The 25,676-nt window shown below is 43.7% G+C and overlaps 1 protein-coding gene across 6 annotated transcripts in view; it reads left to right on the top strand.

The window, feature by feature from the left end:
- LOC310710356 (uncharacterized protein) overlaps positions 1-25,676 on the top strand; it is a 270,054-nt gene that overhangs the window by 34,892 nt on the left and 209,486 nt on the right. For 5 of the 6 annotated variants that reach the window (XR_014527963.1, XM_083511275.1, XM_083511274.1 and 2 more), the window contains exons 2-3: positions 624-745; positions 19,632-19,679. Coding sequence is in view for 5 of the 6 variants with exons in the window: in XM_083511275.1 (XP_083367401.1) it covers positions 624-745; positions 19,632-19,679 (170 nt within the window). In the remaining variant the exon portion in view is untranslated. The remainder of the gene's footprint in view (positions 1-623; positions 746-19,631; positions 19,680-25,676) is intronic. The other variant, XM_083511277.1, reaches the window with a different exon arrangement.

Raw genomic sequence — 25,676 nt, 5'->3', positions numbered from 1 at the left:
AAATGGGCCCAAGTTCTGGGCCCAGTGCACATACTATTCCCCCACAATGCCTTTCTTCCTTAGGGCAACAACTATTGCATCCAGGGCAAGAGCTTGGAATTTCTGCCTGAGGGCTCCCAAGTCCTTTATGCAAACCCAGATGAAAACTCCCAGTGGAATAAAGAAATGCATTAGGAAGGAGTGATTTAATGAATGGATAGTAAAAGGCAAATACTATCATTTGTAGTTGTACACTTGAATGGGGTTTGGCTGATACTGTGTTTCACTCTCTCCCCCACCCTTTACAGCTTTTTTTTTTTTTTTTTTAAACCCAACAAAATCAGAAAGATGCACAATGCACATTTTTATAAGGGCTTCTCAAAGGACGTAAATATATGGTTGCTGACATTTTGCCTCTAAGGACCCTTTTGAACACATTATCTCCAGAGCGTTGCTCCAATCTGACTGTTTAAAATAGAATAAGTTGGGAAAACTCCCTTCAATGTGTTTTCAATTGCAGATCGTGGCACTTTCATCCAACATTTTTGAGGAGATAACTTTTAATTACAATAATAAGAACCACATGGGCAGTTGATTGATGCAAACCTGATGTGTTCTCTTACTTTATTAATCTTTTTAATTAGAGTCAAAAGAATGTTTTATCTGTCGGGAAGGAGACGAGATGGGCCGTGACGCTCTGCTGCACTTCTGTGACTGCAAAAACTTGATTGCTCACCAGAAATGTCTTTTAACTTGGATACAAAAGGTAAGGGAACTGATGCAGAATATGTCCTTCCAGTTCAGCATCTTTGGTCTCTCACTCTTCCTGAGACAGTGTACGTCAGCATCTTACTGTGTGGGGATAACACTACGGTTGGCCTTCCTTGTCTTCATTTGCAAAAGGGCTCTTGTTTGCGATTTTTCAGAAGTTCTCTGAATTTATTATTGTAGAAATACCTTTGGGAAGGACCATTGGAGAGGACTCCACCCCCCACCCCCGCTGGAGAATATTCAGCGATAACCCTTCCCACCGAATAAGCCCTAGTTGTAGCACACAAGCATGGGTTTATAATCTTGGTTCCAGGATATGGCCTGAAGGTTTGTGAGGCTTGCTGAAGCCAGATGGGTCTGATCACAGTCTGGATGGGTGACTGCTGTGGAACCATGTGTAGGCCACCACCATGGGTTCCATGATGGGAGAAAATAAGTAAATACAAGTGCTTAGCCTTATACTTAAGTTGATATCTTCTGGATAACTCAGTTGGTTAAAGCAGGGTGCTGATAATCTTACTCAGCTACGAGTGATCACCAAAGGAGAAGAAGGAGAAGAAGACAGCCTAGATGTGTAGCAGTTGAGTTTCCACTGAGTTGAGTTTCATTGGCCATTATTAGGAAAGAAAATGTATGTAGCACCTAATCACAGGCATGGTTGCAAGATGTGGAGTCTGAATTCGGATGCTATCTAGCATCCAAATGCAAAGTATTCAAACACAGAAGAAAATATAATGTTGTGTAGCTTATTTGTTTGTTCGCTTACATTTATGAATTGCTTCCTATGAAAGGAAACTATGAAACGTCTCCTTCAGACGTTCAGATTCCAGTCCATTCCTATTGTGTGTGGGGGGGGGGGAGACTTACCACATCACAAGACAACTTTTTCTCATTGTGCTTGGCAATCATTGGTTCCATTAGCAGTTAGCCAAAAATGAGTATCATCAGGATGTGGGGTTGTTGGGTACAATGGATGAGCTTCCTATAGCTCCCTGCACTAGCATCCCTGCAAATGCAATATTTTGTTAGGAAAGTCTCAAGATCAAGCTATAAATAAGTGAGATGTTGACTTGGAAGAGGTTTTTAGAACTCCCTCCCCTAATTTGAAACACATGTGGCAAATATTCAGTATCAGCACTACTTAATATGTTCACAGACCCAGGACTTCTCCTTTTTTCTCTTTTTTTTCATGGAATTGATTTCCCCAGTTCCCCAAAGAGTTCACAAACCTAACGTTATAATTTAGGCTCTATTATTTGGAGTGGTTTTCCTTTTGTGCCAGAACAGGAAGCCGGTCTGGTGGTCAAATTGCTAAATGCAACGTGATAGTCCCCATCTTTTGTTAGAATTGACCGCGGTTATTTGTTACGATTTTGTGCGATGCCGGCATTGGGCTGTGATTCTGAGCATGTTTCGTAAGCGAAATTAAATCAAGAAATAACTTCTGGTCAAATGTGCTTAAAAGTGTCTAACTTGCTTACATTCTCGGTGAGCTTTGTAATGGGGCATAGCTCAGGAGCAGAGCACAGGAACAAAATCCCTGCACACACCAGAATAATGAGACGGGGCACAAGAGGACTGGGGAAACTTATTTATTTAATTCACATTACAATAGTATCCACAATGTTAAAGTGCATGGGGGCTTTAGTTACTGCAGTTATGGGGACACCTGACATAGATAGGATGAGCCTAACCCAGCACTCAGTCATATCCTAAACAACTTAGCACCAGGCTGCTGAAAGGAAGACCTTGTCTCTATACATCTCTGCTGGGCAACTGCCTAACTCAGATGGAGCACTGCTTAGACTACTGCACACACCCCAGAGGTGGGCTTCGTATGTCCTAGAAATTGAGCTTTTAGTGTTGCAGCTCCAGCCCTCTGGAATAAGTTGTTTGTTTCTTATTTTTACTAGTCTTATTCTTATTTGTTAGTCGCGTTTTTGCACTCAGGTGTCCCAGAGTGACTGAAACAATGAAAAGAGAAAGAACAAAAACATATAAACGATATTAAAAGGAACAAGTCCTACCCACGCCACTTAAAGGATGGGCACAACAAAGGCCACTGACATATCTAGCTACCCTCCCAATTAAAAAGCCTGGGTTATTAAGAATGTTTTTGCCTGGCATCTAAAAAGAGGCAGTGATAGGAGAATGCAGGAAATTTTGATAGGTGGGCTTTGCACCTTCCTTAAGTGTTTTCGCCTGGCTGAAATGTGCCTTTGAACCCTGATAATGTACGTTTGTTTGTTTGTTTGCTTGCTTGCTTGCTTGGGTGGAGGTTGGAGGGGTATGTATGTGCAAAGGTAGCATTGACATGAGTTGTTCTATCCAGTTTTGCCTGTGGCCCCACCCATCAGTGCCCACAAGGAAATGTGGCTCTCAAACTGGAAAAGGTTCCCTAGCCTTGCCTCACAGAAGCATCATTTTAGTGCTTTAGAGATGATGTACATTTTAAGGAAGAACATGGTACAGCCTCCTTCAGCATGTACCACTTCCAAACGTAGGAAAGAGGATTCACATGTTCAAATGCTGCCCTATGTAAAAACAAAATCCTTGTAGAATGAAAACTAGGATACCAAGGTGAAAGCCAGGCCTGGCTGAGAAATGCTAGCATTTCAGGCGAAAAAGGTTAAAACTATTCTTCCTTTCCGCAGGCATTTTTTTGGGGGGAAAGGAGAGTAGCCTTCAGTCCTGCAGTCCCCAGTCTGTATTCCGGTCCCAGGAGGGGCTGTTTCAAGAGTGACAAGATTAAATAACCCATCCATCACAATTTCCTTCATTCTCCCAGTCTTCTTCTTCCATCCCACATCATAGACTCAGGGCCAAGCCCGACGTGATGGTGACAGCCACTTTTGTTTGTTCAAGTGTCTGCACAGTTGATGTCTAAAGTGGGGAAAGTGTCTAATTTTAACATCAAAAGGGGTGCAGAGATGAAAGGAGAAGAGCGCTCCTTGCAGGCTGTCACCCCCCAGCACTCATCTCTCAGCCTGTCTCGCTTCCAGTAATGGAGCGAGTCTGGCTGACGGGGAGGGAGGTAGTGCAGGTGAGGATGAAACAGAGGAGCTCCCTTTAATGATGAAATTGGGCATTTCCACACACACACACACACACACTATTCTGTGAACCTCCACATGAATAGACGGTCATATGGGTCCAACCAACATCCTTCTCCATTCCATCATCCTCTTTCCTGCAGTCAGAGGCCTCTAGGAAGCTCACAAACAGGACATGAAAGCAATAGCTGTCTTCTCCTCTTGTTCCTCAGTGGTAGGTTGCCTCTAGCATCCTTTCCCCTCCATGAATTCATCCACTCTCTTCTCAGATCCATGCTAATCGGTGCCCTTCACTACATGTGGTGTTGAGTTCCAAAGTTTAACCACGTGCCTAAATTACTTCTTTGTTGCGCTTGAATCTCCCACCACTCTGCTTCACCTGATGGCCCTGGGATCTAGTATCATGAGACAAGGAGAAAAATATTTTTCTGTCCATGGGCAATGAGTGATGATTGCTACCATCAGACCTATGGTCTGCAGCTTTGAGCTTATCAAATGTCATTATCCCCAGGTGACCCAGGCTAGAGTTGAACTAAATGAGCTTCTCACACAACGGGGCATGAGAGGAAAGTCTGTGATTGGCAGAGACAGTGCCCTTGAAATAACAGTAAGAATAAGAGGGGCCCACTGCATTCTTGCCTCATGCCTTGCCAGCCTTGGAGACCCCAAACATAGTACTATTTCAAGATACAATAGACCCACAAGCCTAAGGGACAAACTGAGCTCTAAGTTAAGCAAATTCCAAGAAGGCCTCTGACCTGAAGATCCAAGTGTATGATTCCTCCCAGAAGGAATTAGATGTATGCTGATGCAGCGAATTCAGTATTGAGAGTCTATTGGATTTGAAATTCATGACATGTCGTATTGAGCCAGGAACTCCTGGAACACAATGGCTGCTGTTTTGTGCTGGGCATGATGGCACTGTCATGTATGTTGTGGTCTTTCAGCCAAATATCTATTTCTGAAAAACTGGAGAAAGTCCAAACCTCCCTGTGAAGAAGACTGGGTTGAGGATTTATTAAATCTAGCGACTAATGGGGGGGGGGATTTGGTCATTGAGATGCATTGGAAAGTAGTGCCAGTGTTCAAGGAAATCGTATGTGTGTAAGGATGACTGCTAGTGCAACAAGACTCTCATTCTTCTCCTCCCAGTGCATGTTCCTGCTCTCCCCAAATATGCTCCAGTGGGTTGGAGTAAACTCCAGAACAGATTCAGGGATCAAGCAAATGTGGGGGGAAAGAAAGAGGAATTCATTGCACTGATAGAATCTTAACCTAAGTGTTATGTTGAACACAACCCTATATTAGGGTTGCTATATTTCAAAAAGTGAAAATCTAGACACAAATGTTGTTGAACTTTCAAGTTGTTGAGTTGTTGAGCTTTTGAGTTGTATGGCAGCCCTACCTATGTGTTCCTTAGCTTGTAGTGGAGATGTATCAAGCTAAGTTACGCCAATATTTTCCTCTTCTCCCTCCCTCTGAATAAATATTGACCATTTGTTTGCAGGAAGTTTTGTAAGGGGAATAATTTGAATTATTGCATTATTGAACGAAAAGGATAACGTTAGCTATGATAATTAAAGGCAATATGAATTTAAAAAATGCAGAAGAAATGATAAAAATGGGAGATCACCAGAGGTGCTGATGGAAGTCCAAAAAGATTGTATAAGAGGTGAAATTTTGTGGAATGTATGATAATTATTATGTTTTAAATTAATAAAAATTATTTTAAAAAAGAAAAAAAGAATAAATATTGACCATTTGGGGGGGGGGGGTTATGTGGATGGGCTTAGCTTGACAGATGAGCAAAGATAAGCAGGCTCTTTATTAATGCTCTACATTTTACATAGGTTTATAACGGTATTGGTTTAGTTTGGGATCCGCCTTTATTTATGAGCTGAAATTGTTTAGTGCACTGAAATGCTGATGCAAATCTTAATGCATCTTCCTACCTGGTATGGTTTATGTACAAATAGCTTCTGAGCACTTAGATTTCTTCTCATTTATTTCCACAGGAGGCTTTGGGGGATTTCTACTATGTTTTACAAATGAGGTTCTGTGTTTGTGAATCAGGTCATCGGGTCATTGCAGGGATGGGCAGCTACCTACTGCTCATCCTGCCCTTGGCACCACAGAAAAGAGTGGGGCTTGTGCAAGAAATGGACTGGAAGAAATGTAGCAACAGACCCTCAGATACCTATGGAGAAATTTCCCCTTGCCAAAGTGATGATCACCAAAGGGACAGGGAAGATTTTACCACCGACTTCCACATTTGCTTCTCTAGGGGCATAACCAATTGCTGTCCTCATAACTTTGAAGCAAGTGAATACAAACCTGGGACCAGGGCCGGCCCACCCAGAAGGCAAGGTGAGGCGACTGCCTCGGGCAGCAGGATCCCCAGGGGCGGCAGATTTGGCCTCCAAGAAATGCATTGCCCAGTGTTGTTGCTGCTGCTGTAGCAGAAACAATGGCTGCAGCATGTTCCTTGGATGGTGGATCTGCAGCTTCCTTGGCAGCCCCTCGCTTATCGCCTCTTGGAGACTAGGAGGTGGTGCTGATCTCCCCCACCCCCCTTGTTCCTGATGCAGATCTTCACTTACCCCTTCTTCCCTGGTTGTTGGGTGGGCACCATTTTATGGTTCACCTCGGGAGTCAAAATGTCTTGGACCAGCCTGGGGCTGTTGTGTATTCAGGGCTGGCTCCCTCACAGTGACCTTTTGAGTGTGCAGAATGGACATTCCATGTGCATCTTGGGGGATAGAATTCAGGAGTAGCCAACATGGCGTCCTCTGGATATTGAGGACTACAACTCCCATCAGCCCCAGCCAGCATGGCTGATGGTTGGAGGTAATGGGAGTTGTAGTCCACAACAACAACCACGTTGGCTACCCCTGAAAGAGACGTTCACATGCTAAGATTCAGAAGCCTGTAACAGGTGCATAAGACTAGAACCATACTACCAGTTTGGTTAATTGAGAGTTCTGCCTAACCCAGTTCCTGGGTTGCGTGACTTGGAAATATACTCTAGTAAGACAGCATATGACCTTAAAGAGTTAAAAAGAAAAATCCATAGGAAAATTAAAAATGTGCTTCAGTCTGTCACCCTCAGCATGAGGATGTATGGGGAAAGTCTTTCAGGGCTTGCTTCATCCTCGGATTCCGAGAAGGGTGTCTTGGCAAAGATTTCTACACACGTGTTTGTCATATCTAACTTATTAAGCAATTGAATTTAGTAATAATGACTGTAAATTAACCATCTGTCAAAGATAAGAAATGTCTGACTTAACCCTCGGGCTGCCGCAAATGCATTTGTACGATGCCCACAACATTGCAGTGGTTGCCAAAAGGGGGAAATGGCAGCAGACCAAAAACTCACAGAGGAGTATGCATTCCTTTGTGCAAATTGTTGGTGGTTTCTTTTTATTCCTCTCCCCCACCCATTTTTGGCCAAACTTTAGCTGTAAGGAGCTGTTTTGTTTTGTTTTATGTTTTGGAGATTAGCTTAACGGTAAAACGGAATGTATGTTTCTGTGTGAGAAGTGTGAGAAGCACACAGAGAAGGGTCTTTCAGCCCTCCCTCCCAAATTGAAATGGTAGTTTAAGAAATGTAAACCAATATGTGGTGTGCCTTGGAAAGGGCTGCTGGAGATTTATAAAGCTGTCTTCCTAAAATCCAATCGTCTTCTTTCAGCTCCTGGTTTACACAAGACTATCACATACAGTCGTACCTTGGATCCCAAACACCTTGCAAGTCAAACGTTTTGGCTCCTGAATGCCGCAAACCCAGAAGTGACTGTTCCGGTTTGTGAACGTTCTTTGGAACCCGAACGTCCGACATGACTTCCGCGGCTTCTGATTGGAACTTTCTGCAGCCAATCAGAAGCCGTGCCTTGGTTTCCAAACGTTTTGGAAGTCGAACGGACTTCCAGAACGGATTCCTTTCGACTTCTGACGTACCACTGTATTTTTACTTCTGATATGATTATAATGCTCCCGATGGGTTACGCTGTAGGGAAGCATTGCACTCCCTAGGTATGGGCAGCAATGTGAACTGTGTTAAAAGCAGCCGTGTTTTCAAATCTTGGTTAATTGGGAAATCCTGGTTAGTCTTAACTACAGTAAATGCTTATACAGTGGTACCTCGGGTTAAGTACTTAATTCGTTCCGGAGGTCCGTACTTAACCTGAAACTGTTCTTAACCTGAAGCACCACTTTAGCTAATGGGGCCTCCTGCTGCTGCCACGCCGCTGGAGCACAATTTCTGTTCTCATCCTGAAGCAAAGTTCTTAACCTGAAGCACTATTTCTGGGTTAGCGGAGTCTGGAACCTGAAGCGTATGTAACCTGAGGTAAAGGTAAAAGGTAAAGGTACCCCTGCCCGTACAGGCCAGTCTTGACAGACTCTGGGGTTGTGCGCTCATCTCACTCTATAGGCCGGGAGCCGGCGCTGTCCGCAGACACTTCCGGGTCACGTGGCCAGCGTGACAAAGCTACTCTGGCGAGCCAGAGCCACACACGGAAACGCCGTTTACCTTCCCGCTAGTAAAGGGTCCCTATTTATCTACTTGCACTTTGACGTGCTTTCGAACTGCTGGGTTGGCAGGCGCTGGGACCGAGCAACGGGAGCACACCCCGCCGTGGGGATTCGAACCGCCGACCATTGGATCAGCAAGTCCTAGGCACTGAGGTTTTACCCACAGCGCCACCCGCCACTGTATTGAAATTGACATGGTTTGGAACAATGATGTAATACTGTGGACAACTGCATCTGCACAAACCATATATCAAGAGTGGGGGACCATTTGAAGTCCAAGGACTTCAGGCAGTGATCTCTCACAGTCCTACCTGGAGATGCCCAGATTTGAACGTGGGACCTTCTGGGTGCAAAACAGAGGCTCTGCCATCGAGCTGTAGCCCTTCGTTCATCATGCTTTTAGGAGCTGTCTGCTTGGTCATTGACTCAACAGTACTGGTGTACAGCTTGTGTAGCACTAAAGGTAAAAGGTAAAGGACCCCTGAACGTTTAAGTCCAGTTGAAGGCGACTATGGGGTTGTGGCACTCATCTCGCTTTCAAACCGAGGGAGCTGGTGTTTGTCCACAGAGAGCTTTCCGGGTCATGTGACCAGAATGACTAAACCACTTCTGGCACAGTGGAACACCATGACAGAAACCAGAGCACATGGAAACACCGTTTATCTTCCCACCACAGTGGTACCTATTTATCTACATGTACTGGCATGGTTTCAAACTGCTAGGTTGGCAGGAGCTGGGACAGAGCAAAAGGAGCTCACCCCATTGTGGGGATTTGAACCGACGGCCTTCTGATCAGCAAGCCCAAGAGGCTCAGTGGTTTAGACCACAGTGCCACCTGCACCTGCTTGTAGCACTGAGGAGCATGAAGGAACCCCCAATTTTGAATTGTGCAGTTTGATTGCAGCCACACAGGAAGGCAGAAAGTTCTCCTGCTTCTTCTCAGGCAGCTGGCCTTTTATTTCCTTGAAATGTAGGTGGTCACTGTGCGTTGATGGCATTTTTTCTGCTCTTCCTACATCTGGGACTTGCCTCTGACCCTCACACCCAACCCAGGGAATAAAAACAGCTCCCATTCTGTTGGCCACATGGCACTTTTAACTGTAAATCTTGGGCTATCGCATTAGAATCTGCCAAGAGCCAAAATTGCTGAAACATCGCCGGGTCTATTCAAACCAGCTCATTCCACCTTCTCGTACGTTTGGGAGAATTAAGCAGCTCTCTGTGGAAATAAGCATGTCAGCAAACATGTGCATAAAATCAGAAGCAAAATGAACCTGATGCACCAATCCAGAGCTGGAAGATGTTTGACAGCAAAAATGGGAGCCAGTTCTATTTGCTGATCAATACATGCAATGACCTTGCGCATTTAGAACAATGCAAGCCTGCAGGAAGCAGTAGGCCCCATCTAGTGATGGAAAAGACATGATGCCTGTAGAGAGCTGAATGTACGGACATCTACTAATCAGTAGAGGTGAGCAAGGTTCAATTTGTTGTATCTTTAGTTGTGGGACTGGGGAAATGAAGGGACAGTCCAATATTAAAGGTAAAGAAAGCGACCCCTGACCATTAGGTCCAGTTGTGGCTGACTCTGGTGTTGCGGCGCTCATCTCGCTTTATTGGCCGAGGGAGCCGGCGTACAGCTTCTGGGTCATGGGGCCAGCATGACTAAGCCACTTCTGGTGAACCAGAGCAGCACATGGAAATGCCGTTTACCTTTCCGCCGGAGCTATACCTATTTATCTACTCGCACTTTGACGTGCTTTCAAACTGCTAGGTTGGCAGAAGCAGGGACTGAGCAACGGGAGCTCACCCCATCGCGGGGATTCGAACCGCAGACCTTCTGATCAGAAAGTCCTAGGCTCTGTGGTTTAACCCTCATCACCACCCGCATCTCTAGTCCAATATTAGTGTGTCCATATTACAGATGGGGAGTGAGGCTGAGAAGCAGAGCTATCCAGCAAGTTTGTGGCTCAGCAGAGACTGGAACTAGGCACTTCAAATTTAACATGCTCTTAATTATTAAGTCGCATTAGTCCAAAACAAAAACACCTTTCACTTACTCCCTTGAGCACCCAATGAGTCTCTGTGGTTTTTATTTAATGACTTTTTGGTCATGCTGCTTCCTTATTCGTTCATTGAGGGAAAGAGCATCAACCAATCAGAGCCAAAACTTTTGAAAGCTAGCATTTGGGCATCCAGAAGAAGCATATTTTGCCAGCTGGAGTACTTTTTGCAAGTTTGTGACCCATGTCTCATGGCCATAGTTCCCAAAACTTGTAGTTCTTCTTGAGCTGCAATGGGTCCTATCTTCCAAACAGAAGGTCCCTTTCATCAAATCCATGTGCTGTCCTCACCACCATCTGAGAGAATTGCATATAAAGTGTCCATTATTCACAGAGTCATATTGTAGACTTGGATGGGACCCCAAGGGTCATCTAGTCCAACCCCCCTGCTATGCAGGAATCTTGACTCAAGCATCCATGACAGATGGCCATCCAAGCTCTGCTTAAAAACCTCCAAGGAAGGAGAGTCCACAACCTCTTGAGAGAGACCATCCCACTGTCGAACAATGGATCCTGTCATGCTGCACAGCTTCAGTCAAAAAGAGACCAAGCACTCCTGTATTTTAAATACATTTTTAAAAAAATCATACGGATTCATTTTTCTTTTGCTGTAAAGCATCATTCTAGAACAAGAATAAACACATTTCTATATCTTACACCTATCCATGATGTTGTTGTTGTTTCACCTATTGTAAGCCAATCTGAATGCATTAAAAGGTCAGGATATGTTTGGAATGAGTAAATAAAAATGTCCTTAACCTTCTGCCCCCCTCTTCCACCATTGTTATATTCTAGTGTGATCAGGGAATGACCGCGATTGGACTATGCGAGCAAACTTGGTTTTCAAAGGAGCCTAATGTAGCCCCAAGTTCACCCACTTACTTTTTCCTCTGTAAGTGAATGTTTGTTACTAAATATATGGAATAAAAGGTGAGGTGTTGTTTTTGAGGAAAATTATTGCAGTGAAAGAAAAATCTTCCATCACCTTGACTGTAGGTGAATAGGGGTCTTTGAAATACACAAAGCCTTCCTCGAACAATCTCTGCTAGTGTTCTTCTGTTCCATACATTTTAGAAACAGTTGAAGGTAAGACCAGGTGAGCAAGAATGCCATAACTGTAGAGTTTCTCCACTAAGAAACTTTTTTTAAAGTATTTGCCTACCTCCTAATTAACTATCTATGAATGTGGCTGTGAATTGGGGATGTTGTTGTTGTCCTCCATCATTCACCACCATTCACTACAAACCGTGCCTTGCTTTCTTGCTTGCTAGTTTTAAAAATGTCACTTCAGTAGGCCAAAGACTTAGAAAGGGAAGGGTTTGCCCACTTTTTAGGGTTTTAAAAGAAATTACCATCTTCAGTGTGAGTGAAAATGCAGTTTGTTTCCGCCCCCCTCCTCAGTGTCGGGAACTAACAATGGAGAAAGATAGCTGACTCATGGGACAGAACGAAGAACTTCTGTGTTGTCATTTTTTATTTCCACTGCAGTTGCTTCCGAAGTTTTAAAATGCAGATTTGAGCACTTCAAATGCTGTGAAATGGACAACTTCTCCTCAGTTCCTCAGTTCCTTACAGCTACTGGAGTCTGGCTATCCCCCTTTTGGCTGTAAAAATGAAGCTATGAGATCTGATTATGCTGTGCTAAGAATGTTTTACCTTAGTTAGTGATGGACATGTTGGAAAGGAACTATACAGGAAAAAACTGTTTCTCTGTATTGCAGCAGTAAATCATAATGCTTTTGTGTTGGCTTATCCTCGTGGCTACAATATAATACAAGGAACTCATATTTCAAAATTAGCTGAAGGTTTCTTTTCTCAGACCAGCTATACTTCCTTGTTTTGCCAGCCACAGTTCCTTTGAGCAGCGATTTCTTAATGGATTCATCTATTAATTTGCAGACATCTAAGAGTATCTCTCGGGGGTTCCCCCCCTTCCCCCCCTAATCTTGATGTTAGCAATACTTTGTGCACAAATATCCTTCTTGGATAGTCCAAAGCTGCATAAATGACTCTTTTAGCTTGATCCATCTCTTTGGATTAATCTCAGACATGTCTGTACACCGTAGGCAAACACCGCCTCGCTGAAACAGTGAGCAAAATGCTACAGGGTTGAACCAGATACACCAAAGATGGGGAAATATATATTGGTATTGTTCAGGACTGCAGTTACGGAACTGCTTGATGTCAAAATAGATGTGATCCATAGAAGTATAACAAATCGAAGGAGGTGCCAGTGTCCTATTTAATCAGTGAACCTCTAAAGAATTTTCAAACTAAGTAATTTGCCTGAAGCAGCGGTGAAGAACTGGGTGACCCCCAGATGTTGTGGAACTCCCATCACCCCCTGCCAGCATGCCCAATGGTCAGGGACGATGGGAGCTGTTGTTCAGCAACATCTGGAAAGCCACAGCTTCTGCATCCATACTTTGCTGTTTTCGAAGCAGTTACGAAACTTTTAATGCTGTGCGGTAAGGGAAAGCAAGCCCTGGTTGACCTGTTAGTTTGGATGGGTCCTTCACAGCCATATTTGGCTGGGGAAACCCAGCCAGATGGGCAGGGTATAAATAAACTATTATTAAATCATATATATATATATATATATATATATATATATATATATATATATATCACCCCTACGAAAGCATATATATATATATATATATATATATATATATATATATATATATGTAGGTTTTGGTGTCTTCGGGTGTCTTCCCGTGTAAGAGTTGGGGTGTCTAGGCGACGTTTCGACGAGGTCTCACTCGTCATCTTCAGGCTGGTGCTTTCGGCTTCTTGTTACTGGAACAGAGCAGGATCTCAGTGTTTGAGTTCCTATAAATACTGTTGAGGGGGTGTGGTGTATAGCCTCCAACGTTCTGGGCAGAGAGGAAGTTCCCAGGTTAGTGTGCCTTTTCTTCTTTTGTTCCTTAATTACTTGAGGGATATCTTGAGTGATTTCTTGAGTGATATTCTGAGTACCACTTAGGTGGGTCATTAAGTGTGGATTAGTTGCTAAAGCTTTCGTGTCTTGACCTCTTGAGCTTGTGAAGAGTTTTTCTGAGAAGATGGTTGTACTGCACTTAGTTGTGCTCTGGCTTGGCTTCGTGTATAGGGGCGAGCTGTGGTTTTGTGCCCTGTGCCAGCACAAAACCACAGCTCGCCCCTATACACGAAGCCAAGCCAGAGCACAACTAAGTGCAGTACAACCATCTTCTCAGAAAAACTCTTCACAAGCTCAAGAGGTCAAGACACGAAAGCTTTAGCAACTAATCCACACTTAATGACCCACCTAAGTGGTACTCAGAATATCACTCAAGAAATCACTCAAGATATCCCTCAAGTAATTAAGGAACAAAAGAAGAAAAGGCACACTAACCTGGGAACTTCCTCTCTGCCCAGAACGTTGGAGGCTATACACCACACCCCCTCAACAGTATTTATAGGAACTCAAACACTGAGATCCTGCTCTGTTCCAGTAACAAGAAGCCGAAAGCACCAGCCTGAAGATGACGAGTGAGACCTCGTCGAAACGTCGCCTAGACACCCCAACTCTTACACGGGAAGACACCCGAAGACACCAAAACCTACATTCCTGTACCCGTGAAAATCTACGAAAGCAAATATATATATATATATATATATATATATATAGCACATGTTTGGTAACATTTTCAGAGAAGTATATGCCCAGACGCCACAGTAAGCTATGTCTAACCAGACCAGGGCTGGATCTAGAAACATAAAAAAAAAGTTTCAGCAAAACGCATTGTAAACCTCATAATGGGAAATCACGTTGGCGATAGATGGGACTCCACAGTGCCATATGGTGTCACGGTGTTATAGCGCATTTAAAACGCTTTTTCTTTACTGAAGTAGCTGAGTCCCAGGCATCTCATCACAACCCAAAGTGTTTCAGCATGAAACAGATAATGTTAGATATATTACAGGCTGTGCTGTAGACAGCCTTTTGGCATCCACAGGGTGCAATGGTGTGACTTTGTACAGACTGGCCCTGAAAGAACTGGCAGGGTGGTCCAACACATGGCCCAAGGAATGGCCCTTGAGGCCTTTCTTTGAGACCCTCAGCAACATTTGATGTCAGCCCTCATGCTGCCTTCACAAAGCTGGATAAGGAGGCCCTGGGCTTTGGGAATGGGACATGAAGGCTCAGACAGGGTCTTCCCAAAGCCTGGTTAGCACTTCCCCAGCTTTGGGAAGGAGGAGGAGGGCCTCCTGCCAGAGTCTCATGTCTCCTTCCCCAAACCTGGTGTGTTGCTTTGTTGGCTTTCGCATGGTAGCACGAGGAATGGGGAGGGGCATCAAATTTTGGCCTACATCCCACCCACCCAACAAGGCAGTGTGCAGCCCACAGGTTCTGTGACAAAGTACCTCTTGCGGCCCACTTTGTATGAAAGTTGCACCGCCCTGCACTAGATTTTTTAAAAAGTTCCTATGGCAGAACTTGGGTCTTCAGAACCTCAGACCAATACACAGTAAAGGTCTGACCAAAACCTAGCTCTGTCAAACTTCTTCAAGAATGGTACTCAATTCTGGTGTCCATCTCTAACGTGGAGATATTATTAATTTGAAGTGGCAGACATCATGACTGAGGCTGGTCTAACCACCAGCTGCTAAACATGTTGCTTGAAAAGAAGGGGTGATGTTGACTTGTGCAGAAAAAATCTGTGTATGAGAATTTAAATTTGCCATCTCCTCCTCACCCCTGCAAACCCACCCACTGGACACCATCACAATTCTCCTCAGAAGGCTGGAATACTCTTTGGAAAATATAGGGACTGCAGGAGGAGAAGGGGAAATCCCATCATGCCCACTGGTGCAATGTTAGAATTTGTCTGAAAAAAATATGGTTTTGTGGTGCTGCTCTCTTGGGGGCCCTTTCTTGGTTGTCAAAAATGGCCCATAAGTACATTGCACCAATCCATCCTTAAACCCTAGAATAATTCTCTGGGTCTGTACTTTGTGTTTCTCCTCTTCCTTATTTTAGCATCTTTACTTTTCAGACCCAAGGACTTTGTGCATTTTTGCAGTATTTCTTCTTATGGGGGGGGGGGAAGGCCTGATAAGGGTCAAGCTAGACAAGACGCTAAATGCGTCATTACAAACCACATCTACGGTTTGTTTTTTTTAGAAAAAGAAAAGAATATCAGCAACTGCGAGGGAGGCCAATTTTCACTTGGATTGCAGTGCACAAGGAGGGCAAGTTTAACCCCTTTCTCCCTTGTCAGAGCCCTAGCAATAATCATAGCCCAGTTTCTACCAACTCTGGAATCAAAGCTCCCATTGCTACTGATTTGAGTGGGGTGGTTCCAACTGCAGTAAGGAAGGAAATAGCTTCCATTGGTCCTGTGGTGTTTGCCTCCTAGGTGGGTCATTAGGAAAGGGTTAAATGAGTGAGAATGTGATTGGCCAGTGGGAATGCAAGGGGGGAGTAAAAGTTAGAGTGGGGGGTTTTGAAAGGCAGATGAGGTTTGGGAGTTGAAGAAGGAAGAGGGAGGTTTAGGTGTGGGTTGGTAGAGTTGTATTGTGAGAGAGTGAGAGGAATTGTCAGGTGGAGTCAGATAGATAGTGGGAATAATCAGTTTAGAGTTGTTAGGAACTAAGAATAAGAAACTGCCAAGAAAAATTAACTGTAACCATAAGCTTGTTCCTGCATTTAAAAATAAACTTGATTATTTGTTAATGTTAACAACTGACTGGACTCCGTGTGTCCCCGTGAGAAGCGGGGTGGTGGCAGTGAAGAAAGCAATCACAGTGGTGGCACAGGGTCAATGGACCATCAAATGTCCGGGGGCCCTGTGTGATCGCCACAGGTCCTTTCCAACCAGCTGAAGTTCTGGGATGTAAGAAAACCCAAAAACCTAGGTGATGTCTTCCCCCTGCAATCCCCATGCAATTTTCTCTGGGTGCTTCAGGTGAGAGTAGGGGAAGTCCCATTACTCAAGCAGACGTCCATTCAGCACCTGCTCTGCATGCAGAAGGTCCTATGTTCTATGTTCATTCCCTTGTGTCTCCTGGTAGGCCTGAGAATGTCCCAACCAATGTAGACAATTCTGAGTTATAGAATCATAGAACTGTAGAGTTGGAAGGGACCTTCAGGACCATCCAGTCCAACCCCCTGCAATGCAGGAAAATGCAGCTGTCCTGTAGGGGACAACCTGCAACCTTGGCATTATCAGCACCACGTTCTAGCCAACTGAGCTAAGTTAGCTGGACCTGTGCCCCAGCAGAGTATAATGCTCTTTCCTATGTTCCTATTGGGTAAAAGGGTAAAGGGACCCCTGATCACTAGGTCCAGTCGTGACCGACTCTGGGGTTGCAGCGCTCATCTCGCTTTATTGGCCGAGGGAGCCGGCATACAGCTTCCAGGTCATGTGGCCAGCATGACTAAGCTGCTTCTGGCGAACCAGAGCAGCGCACGGAAACACTGTTTACCTTCCCGCTGGAGTGGTACCTATTTATCTACTTGTTCTTTGACTTTCGAACTGCTAGGTTGGCAGGAGCAGGGACCGAGCAACAGGAGCTCACCCCATCGCGGGGATTCGAACCGCCGACCTTCTGATCGGCAAGCCCTAGGCTCTGTGGTTTAGACCACAGTGCCACCCTCCAAATGAATAATTTGAAGGAATCCTATAATTTAAAACACACACACAGCGCCAGATGTGATTTGTGATGTGTTTCACATCATGCCCACTTTGGCCCTAATAAAGTAAGCTTAAGAGCTGAGCAGGGATTTGGACATCCAATGTCCAAAGCCTTTGTGCTCTCCCAATGGGGACAACATTAGACACAATGTACACCCAGCTATCCCCATTCAACCTTTAAAAGGAAAAGGAATGGGGGAAAGGCACAAATATTCATGCTCTTTCTCGTTTTTGCTGAGAGTAAATGATGAAAATGCTGTTTTAAATGAGACCATGGAGGCCCCTGGGAAACATCATTTTAACCGTGCCAAGGATGCCTCTCTTTTTTTCCTTCTGCATTTCTTTATTAATAAAAACCACATTTTGTTTGCAAAACAAAACAGATTGGTCCAGTGGCACAAAACAATAATGCGGTGAAGGCGCTAGTTCATTAAACTGGAATACAGGGATTGGGTTACTAATTTGATGCTTTTAATTTCATGTTATAAATTACGTCCTTTCAGAAGGTAGGAGAAAAAATATTTCCCGTGACAATGGCTACCTACAGACAGGAAGGTTATATATTACCCCGGAGAAATGAAAAGTTGAGGGAGTTGCGGGAGATTAGGCCTGCCGCTCAGATGGTTCCTCGGGAGCAGAAAGTAACGTGTGTGTATCAAGAGTAGCTTTATAAATACTCTTCATCAAATACAGAGTGCTTTCTTTGCTCTTTTAATAAGAAGTTTTATAAAGATGCTAGGTAGATGGTAGCTACCAAATTCAACAACACGGCTATGAGCCAAACACGAAAAACAAACACAAAAGCATTATCAGTGGGAGAATCAAACGAGAGGGTCATCCTTCATAAACCTTAAGTGTTTTCAATTCATATCTGCGTTATGTTTCCCAATGTCCATCCTCATCAGGATAAACAAGCCTTTAACTTTGCAGTTCTAAACATGTCAGCTCAGAAGTGAATCTTATCTAGTTCAGTGGATCCTACTCCTTGGTAAGTGGGCATAGGATTGTGACCTAAAACCTATTTTCTTCATGTCTACTCTTACTGTTAAGGTCCTCCTTTCCCTCATTGGTCTGTTTAGTAAAATATCTCTAAGCACTATCAAACATATGGTGCAGACATATTTCCCCCCTTTCAATCAAGTCTTAGATACCCAAATATGAGAGAGAGATTTCTCCAAAGTTGATATAGGGTGGTATTCAACTAAGTTCTTCTCAGAACTGATCCACCGAAATGAACGCACATTAGTTAACCATACTGATTAATTTTAGTGGATCTGCTCTGAGTAAAAGTTGAGTATCACCCAAAGGGTCGCATCCAGCTGCATTCTACTCAGACACATTGAAATTAATGGGCCTCAGTTAGTCGTAACTGTTAATTTCAATGAGTCTACTTTGAGTAGAGCTAAACACTGGATGCTGCCTTTACTGTTTGCAGCAGAGTGAAGGACCTCTCTCCTGTGACTTCCTCCCCATTTTTGAAAGGTTCTTCCCTGAAGCTGAGGAACTTGGCTTTATCCTGAGTACTACAACCCAATGGTCATTTAGCACCAATTAGAAGTACAGCTCTTCCTGTCTGACCCATTTTGAAACCTGTCATCTAGGCTGCAATTCAATACTCACTTAACTGAGAGTAAGCCCCATGGAAGTCAATGAGATTTGCTGCTTCGGAGTATACTTGCATGGGATTGCACCGTTAAGTCCAGAAAGTGCCATCTCGCAACGTATTCTCTCAGGAGCTTTTGGCATAAAACAGGGGTCAATAAAAACAGCCAGCTTAAACTAGGATTCAATAGAGACAGCCAATTTACCATGTGGCTTGGGGAACAGCAGACTCTCTAGGACAAAACAGGACTCCTAGACATCCTATCGGGAAGTCTTTCATTAGAAGGGACTAGGAAAGGGGAGGAGGAAAGAGGAGATATTTGGGTACAACCATCATTCCCACTCTAATAAATAATGGTTTTGTGTTACATCTGAACTGGCCTTAAGTCTCCCGCATTCACAGCTCAGTTCCATGACGCCATTGGGGGCAATGATCCCTGGGCACCACTGCTGCCATACAGCCTTAATTTATGACACTGTAGACACTGTGGTTTCTAAAAGTAACATTACATTTTTAAAAAAATTGGAATGGTGTGCCATAAAAATGAAACAATACTTATTGAATGCTTTGTCCCGCCAAAGCTGCTCGAGATCCATTTTCTCTTTGAGAATGAAGGTTAAACACCATAAACTTGATTACTTCTCGAGGCTCAGAGAGACTCCGCAGTCCTGAGCCCTGTTTTAAGCTGATTGTCCATTATCTTTTTGTGCCTTATTGACTTGAGGACTAATTAAGAGCATTAGCATAAAATGAAAAAATTACAATGCAAGAATGGTGCCAATTATCACATGTGAACCACATTCTGAAACTGTAAAACATTCATTTTGCATTACTGATCTGGCCCTGCGAGTCTTCGGTGCTGCCAAGCAGATAATGCTGATGTTTTTTCATATGTTCATTCCCCCCCCCTTCTGCAGCACCCATTTTTGAGATCAGTTTTACTCCTAAATGCCTCTTCTTTTTACAGGGTCTTCAGGGTGAAGGTGCTCCAAGGTGCAAAGTGTGTACAGCCGAGGTAAGTCACTCATTATTATTCTTTACTTACATCATTTATTCATAAAACTTCTGATTAAGCGTGTTCTCCCTAACAGAGAGCACGTGTTGCGGTTGGGGGAACAGGCCACCCTGTCATGACTAGGCAAATTTGGTGGAACCCTAGCCTTTAAGAGGTTAATTGGGTTGCTGGGGAATTTTGATTGTTGCCAATTCGGAGGAGGGGTCAGAGGCTTTAAATACAGAGGCCAGACGATGGGATGTCCTCTTGGCCGTTTTGCACCGGATCACCCGCCCTCCCTCCCTTTTATAGGGTGGTTTTTTGTTTTGCTCGCTTGACCTTGCTATGCCTGTCATGGGGTCGTTCGCCTTGGAGCGGGGGCCTGGTAGGAATTTTGCCATCTGGCTGATTGGCTGGTGCCATTTGGTTTTTGCCTACTGCGTAGCAAATTGTCACAACTTGTAAGGTTGGCGGTTAGGCATTGGTTAAATTGGTGCTTGGAGGGGTAAGTGCCTATCCCTCCAAATGATGCGGAAAGGGAATTCCGTTAAAGGAATCCAGGGGCTTGCCATTCTTTTCGTCCTTGTCCGTGGAGCTGGACTTGGGCCGTGCAAGCCCCAACGGAACATGAGGGTGAGAGGTGTGGGTCTGTGTCCCAGCTTCATCTCTCACCCAATACTTGTTTCCCACGCTGGCTTCCGGTGGTGTCCGGAAGGGACCAGCTCTGTCCTTGGGGGCAAGGACAGATAGTCATAACCAATGCCTAAGCAACCACTCACATTTTTTGTATTTGAATAAAGTTGTGGCCAAAAATTATGCCAAAAACTTAAACAAAAATTGAAGTGTGCAGTGTGAATTATTTTTGGGGGTGGCATTGTGGGACTCAACACGCAAAGAGTAAAATGAAACCGTTTTTAATCTGAGAGCTAGTCAAACATAGTATGAGCTAAGAACTAGGAACTCAACCACAAAACCACTAGATGATGTTGTCACTCGTCTTTCATCCTCAGTTTGCATCATATATAAATCACAGAACTGGCTTACATTTTAAGATTGTTGTGATGGTCACTGTGATATGGTAGATAATGGGTGGAATTCAATGTAGTATTAAGTCAATGGGCCTATTAGTGCAAGGATTTCCCCTTGCTCAGAAGACTCTTTTCATCCTACAGCACCTAAATCTGTTCTGGGGGTTCCCCAAACTTTTGGAAGCATATTTGGGGATGGCATAGGGTGGCTGATGGGAGGAGAGGAGGGAAGGACATGTTTCACAGGCAGAAGTCATTCCACTCCTGCAATTATTTAGTTGAATACCACCCAAAGTGCTTCAATGTGTCACAAATGGTCTTGATGTGCATATTCTGTTAATAATGCAGATTATTTTATTTTGTTTGTGCTGGTGTGGGGTTTTTATATATTGATATTTTTGAAATCATTCAAAACATGTACACATGCTTCCCAATGGATAGAGATCCACATATATTTTTTTCTGGCTAGCTGAGCAGTCTAGACTGCCCCTGGTTACGCACATGTGGACAAATTAATTTGTTTATCAATCACAGGTATATATACCCAGCAACATCTTTGGTGGCCAGTAGAAATGCTGATTGCTTGGCCAGTGTCCCTTTGTTTTAGTATTCTAATATGGTCATCTTGGTCAAAGTGCTTCAAACTGCATCAGGAGCACAGTTCCACACTTTTAAAAAGTGTGCATAAGAACAGGAGTCTGCCAGATCAGGCTGGTGGCCCAGCTAGCCAAACATCTTACTGTCACTGGGGCCAATCAAATGCCCATTTGTCTGCAGTCCTTGCTTCAGCGTCAACACAAAACAGCTTAAAATAGTCTGTACCAACAACAGATCCATTTGCATTATCGCATTGGCCTAGTGCATATTGAAAAAGAAGTCATACATGACTTGTATTGCATCTGTGAAAAGCAGGGCCTCTGGTTCCTATGTGTTTGGTAGCATTGTTTTCGCAATTCTTGATAGAAGGTCTTTGCTCTTCACCGTGTAATTCCCTAATTCAAATGGCACTTCAGCCATCAAATGCTCCTTTCAGAGGTGCATCATGTGAAAGAATCGTTGTGGCAGACGCAGGTAAGAGTATTACAAAGGAATAGCTTAAGGGGTTGTTCTGCTGTAGAATGTTTACTTCACCTGACATGTCTATCTTGGATGCCATCCATGATTATTCATCTGGATGTTATTTACATGAGTAAGGATACACCATTTCTTCTGTAGACAAAGGATGGGAGAAGGGAGGGAAGAAGATGCAGCCCAATACCTAAGAAAGTTAAGGGATTAAAAACAATTGTACAGGAACAAATAAAATGGCTGGTGTTTTGTAACAGTCAAACTTGATCTGCCATAACTGTTGCAATGACAGTAAGCCACACTTCCTCGCACAGAGATTGATGTATTGGCTTGTACTAATGGCTGATTAAGGGGCACAATCCAAGATGGTAATGTAGCACCTTAAAAGAACAATGCTTTAAACCTGGGGACCTGTATGCAATGTATAGGGTGGTCTTCTGTAAGTCAAAATGGGGGTCACAGACATGGACAGTTGGTAGTGTTCTGAATTAAAGTTGTCTGGATTGAATTTGCTTTAAGTGCTAGATATCAAAGTTTTATACAGGAGACTCAGGAAGTTGGAGTCTTGTGATTGCACCGCTTCCATCTTTGATTGATCAGCATCTGTGTCTTCTTCTCACACATAAATAGAATTGCTTCAAGAGCTTTCAAAATTCTGGGTGAATAATAATCTTAGAAGCTTTGTGAATCTCACAGAGATGGCATTTCCAAAGGTTCTAAACTCAGAAGTCTTGTTGAGCTATAGATGTTCAAAACAGAAGTTCTAAAAGGCAACACATGTTGATTAGGCCAGTTTTTGTTTTTGTTTTAACCCATGAAAATACATTTGAAAAAGAGCAAGGGGCTTTCAACAGCAACTCTGTAAGTACTGTTACAGAGCCATGCTGTGGAGGTCAAGTTGCACACAACCACTGCCCTGAAAGAAAGTAGCAAAGAACTTCAATCATGTATAGAAAAAGCTACAGATGGATGTATAAAGAAACTAGTTTTTTTCCATCTTCAAGACCATCAGACTCACCGGACCATTATCAGGAGAAGAGAAGATAATGCACAAAATAACAGCAGAACCAAAAGCACACCTCTGTTTAGATTCAGTTGCTGCATTCAGATGTCCAGCTAAACTATGGTGTAGCAAGATGTAAACAAGCCTAGCTTCAATTGCTTGCATGCTTCTCCTCTCATCTGGCCAGGAGGAGCAGTTTGAAACTGTCAGGGAACTGCCATCAGAGGCACGGGAGAAGGAGAGGGTCTCTGATTCTGCAGGGGAAGGTCCAAGCGCTAGAGGAAGACTCAGCCGGGAAGAAGGGGAAGAGAATGAGTGTAACACCAGGGATCCAGGAGAGCAACGGGACAGGGAGGTGCAGGGGCTCCAGGACTCTTTGTTGGAAGTTAGCGAGGAGAGCCCAAGCACCCCACTGCCCACGCCCACCCTGCGCAGGAGACTCCCGCGCAGTGAGAGGCGGAAACGATTGGGCGTCAAACAACTCTTATGTTGGCAATGCTTTAAGAAACGCCCACAGACAGATTCTACGAGTGACTAAGGGCAGCCACGCTAATATGGGCTGCGCAGTCCGGAGGGTTTAACCAGGCAATCCAATGCTCAAACGGAGCAGGATTACGCACGAGTAACTCCCAACCACTACAGAAACGTTTGCTTCTTCATTTGTTCAGCATGTCATCCACACCAGAAACTGTCATTAACATTAACTGTGGTTAGTTTGAAAGAAATCAGCTTAAACCCATGGTTTCTGAACCTGAGTTGTTCAGAAAGTGGCTCTGGCTGTGCAAGATTATGCATGTCTGCACAGAAGTTTAATGGGATTCAATTCCAGGAAGGTGTATTTAGGATTTGAGTCTCAGTTATATATGCGGACCTCAATATATTTTGCTGCATGGGGCAACATGGTACAGAATTTGGCCTCTAATATTAGAGTGAAATGCCTAAAGAGCTCACCACAACTAAGACTGAGCAGGACCTACTGGACAAGAAACAGATTAAAACTGCCAACAAAAAGTATTTTAAAATGCAAAATCCTGGTTATCAGTTTATGAAAATCCAGTTGAGTCTGATGACTTCATGCTGTAGATCTTTTACTCCCAACGGGCCAACTGCACTCACAGTTTTGGCAGGGACAGCTGTGATCTCTGCATTAGGAGTTAATTTTGGAAAAAGTCCAAGTAGGCAACTCTTGTCTTTTTCTGTGTCTAGAGGGTCTAGCTCCATTGAGCTGCAGGAACTCTGTGTGGCCTGCTTCTCTGTGTAGAAGCAAAATCCGTGAGAACATTTTTTCTCCCTGTTGTGATTATAAACTTTGCATAGTTATGCCTTCACAGAGTTATATAACCCTATGTGGTACTTAATGAAGTGCTGGATGTTTGAAAAAAAATAACTGCAATGTTATTTTGCCCGTGGTATGTTTACCCTTATAAGGATTAATGCCTAGCACTAATTCACTTGTGTTCTGTGATCTCTATCGCACTGCAATAAAGATACTTAGCACTTTTCACTTAGAAAAAAACCCGCTTTGCAAACATCTCATTATGAAACTCCACAACAGCCCTGTGACACAGGTATGTGGGTCAATTCAATGCTCTGTTTTAATAAACCTCCAGTGCTCAAGTAAATTACAAAATGTGAAGTCATTAAATCCACTTAAAGGAAGGAACATTCGTGAACAAAGGCTCATCCTATTCATTACAGTCTAGATGGGGAAAAGACAGAAAACTGTTATAGTGATTACCAACGATAATATTTACAGAAAGCCACTGCAAGAGCTACATTTAAGGCACTGCAGGAAGGACTATCATGTCTGGCCTCATGTAGGGATGGTGGGGGGATTTGGTTCGGTTCACATTTTAAGGGGAACCTGTTGAATTCTGACTTCCTGAAACTATGCAAGCCAAAGTGAAGCTGTCCTTTGACACTCACACTTCCCCAAATTTGGCAATGCGGTTCTCCAGCCAATGGATATATTTGAGGACCATCTTCCACAAAAAGGCGTATATTGGTGAAACCAAAAAAATATGGGCGCGTGTTACATTGCTTTCCAAGATTGTGTATTAGGTAAAATGGCGCAAATGTGTGTATTAGGAGCTGATGAATTTCTGTGAGGACTCTTTTAACAATGTAAATTGCTGTGGAAATGTGGGGAACTGAAGACCAGGAAAATGAGAAACTGAGAGAAACTGAAATTGACAGATTCACCCATCCCTAGACCCGTGTTCCTAAGGCAGGATGCTCACCTGTGTCTCAATTTGGTTGCACATTAACTCTCCTCAGAAATGATTTCTGACACCCAGATTATAGTGCAACAAGTAAGTAAGATGATAGTAAACCCCACTGAACAAGGCGACATTTTATTCTTGAATAAATATGTACAGGATAACAAAGAATCTTGTGGCACCTGAGAAACTTACAAGTGAGCAAGCAGAGGTGGGTGACCGCTTCCCTAGGTACTTGGACAAAATATATCTACCACACATCTCAGATATAATCTCAGTACAGTAAACAAAGCCTAAATGTTGGATGGGAAGCAAAACAAACTAATTATGTTTTTATGTTCCATTTCTCCATCCTATCCTTCCTGGGTAGCAGACCGTTTTTGGTGCTGCATCTGTGTAGCGGTATTGCTGGGCCCAGGCAGCAACTGCCAAAAGTAAAACACAACATGGAGAAAACAATTGTTCAGTCATTCCTACCAGAACCACAATTCACCCCAGAACTAGTAGAACATATGAGGGTGTCACTAGTTGCACAATCCCAACCCTTACTGCTTTATTTCACAATAATCCTTGATTCATTTTGTTAGTGGATTCATAAGTAAAAGCATCCTAGTGAATTCTCCATTCCACCCTTACTTTGTTCGAAGGGAGTACTTTTTCAGAGTCCAAGAATAGTCATTCAAACCCTCCTTTCCCTCTA

This window comes from Podarcis liolepis (genome assembly GCF_965112155.1).
Source record: "Podarcis liolepis genome assembly, chromosome: 6".
Lineage (NCBI taxonomy): Eukaryota > Metazoa > Chordata > Lepidosauria > Squamata > Lacertidae > Podarcis > Podarcis liolepis.
Note: the sequence above shows the minus strand (reverse complement) of the source record. Positions and strands in the feature narration are given on the sequence as shown.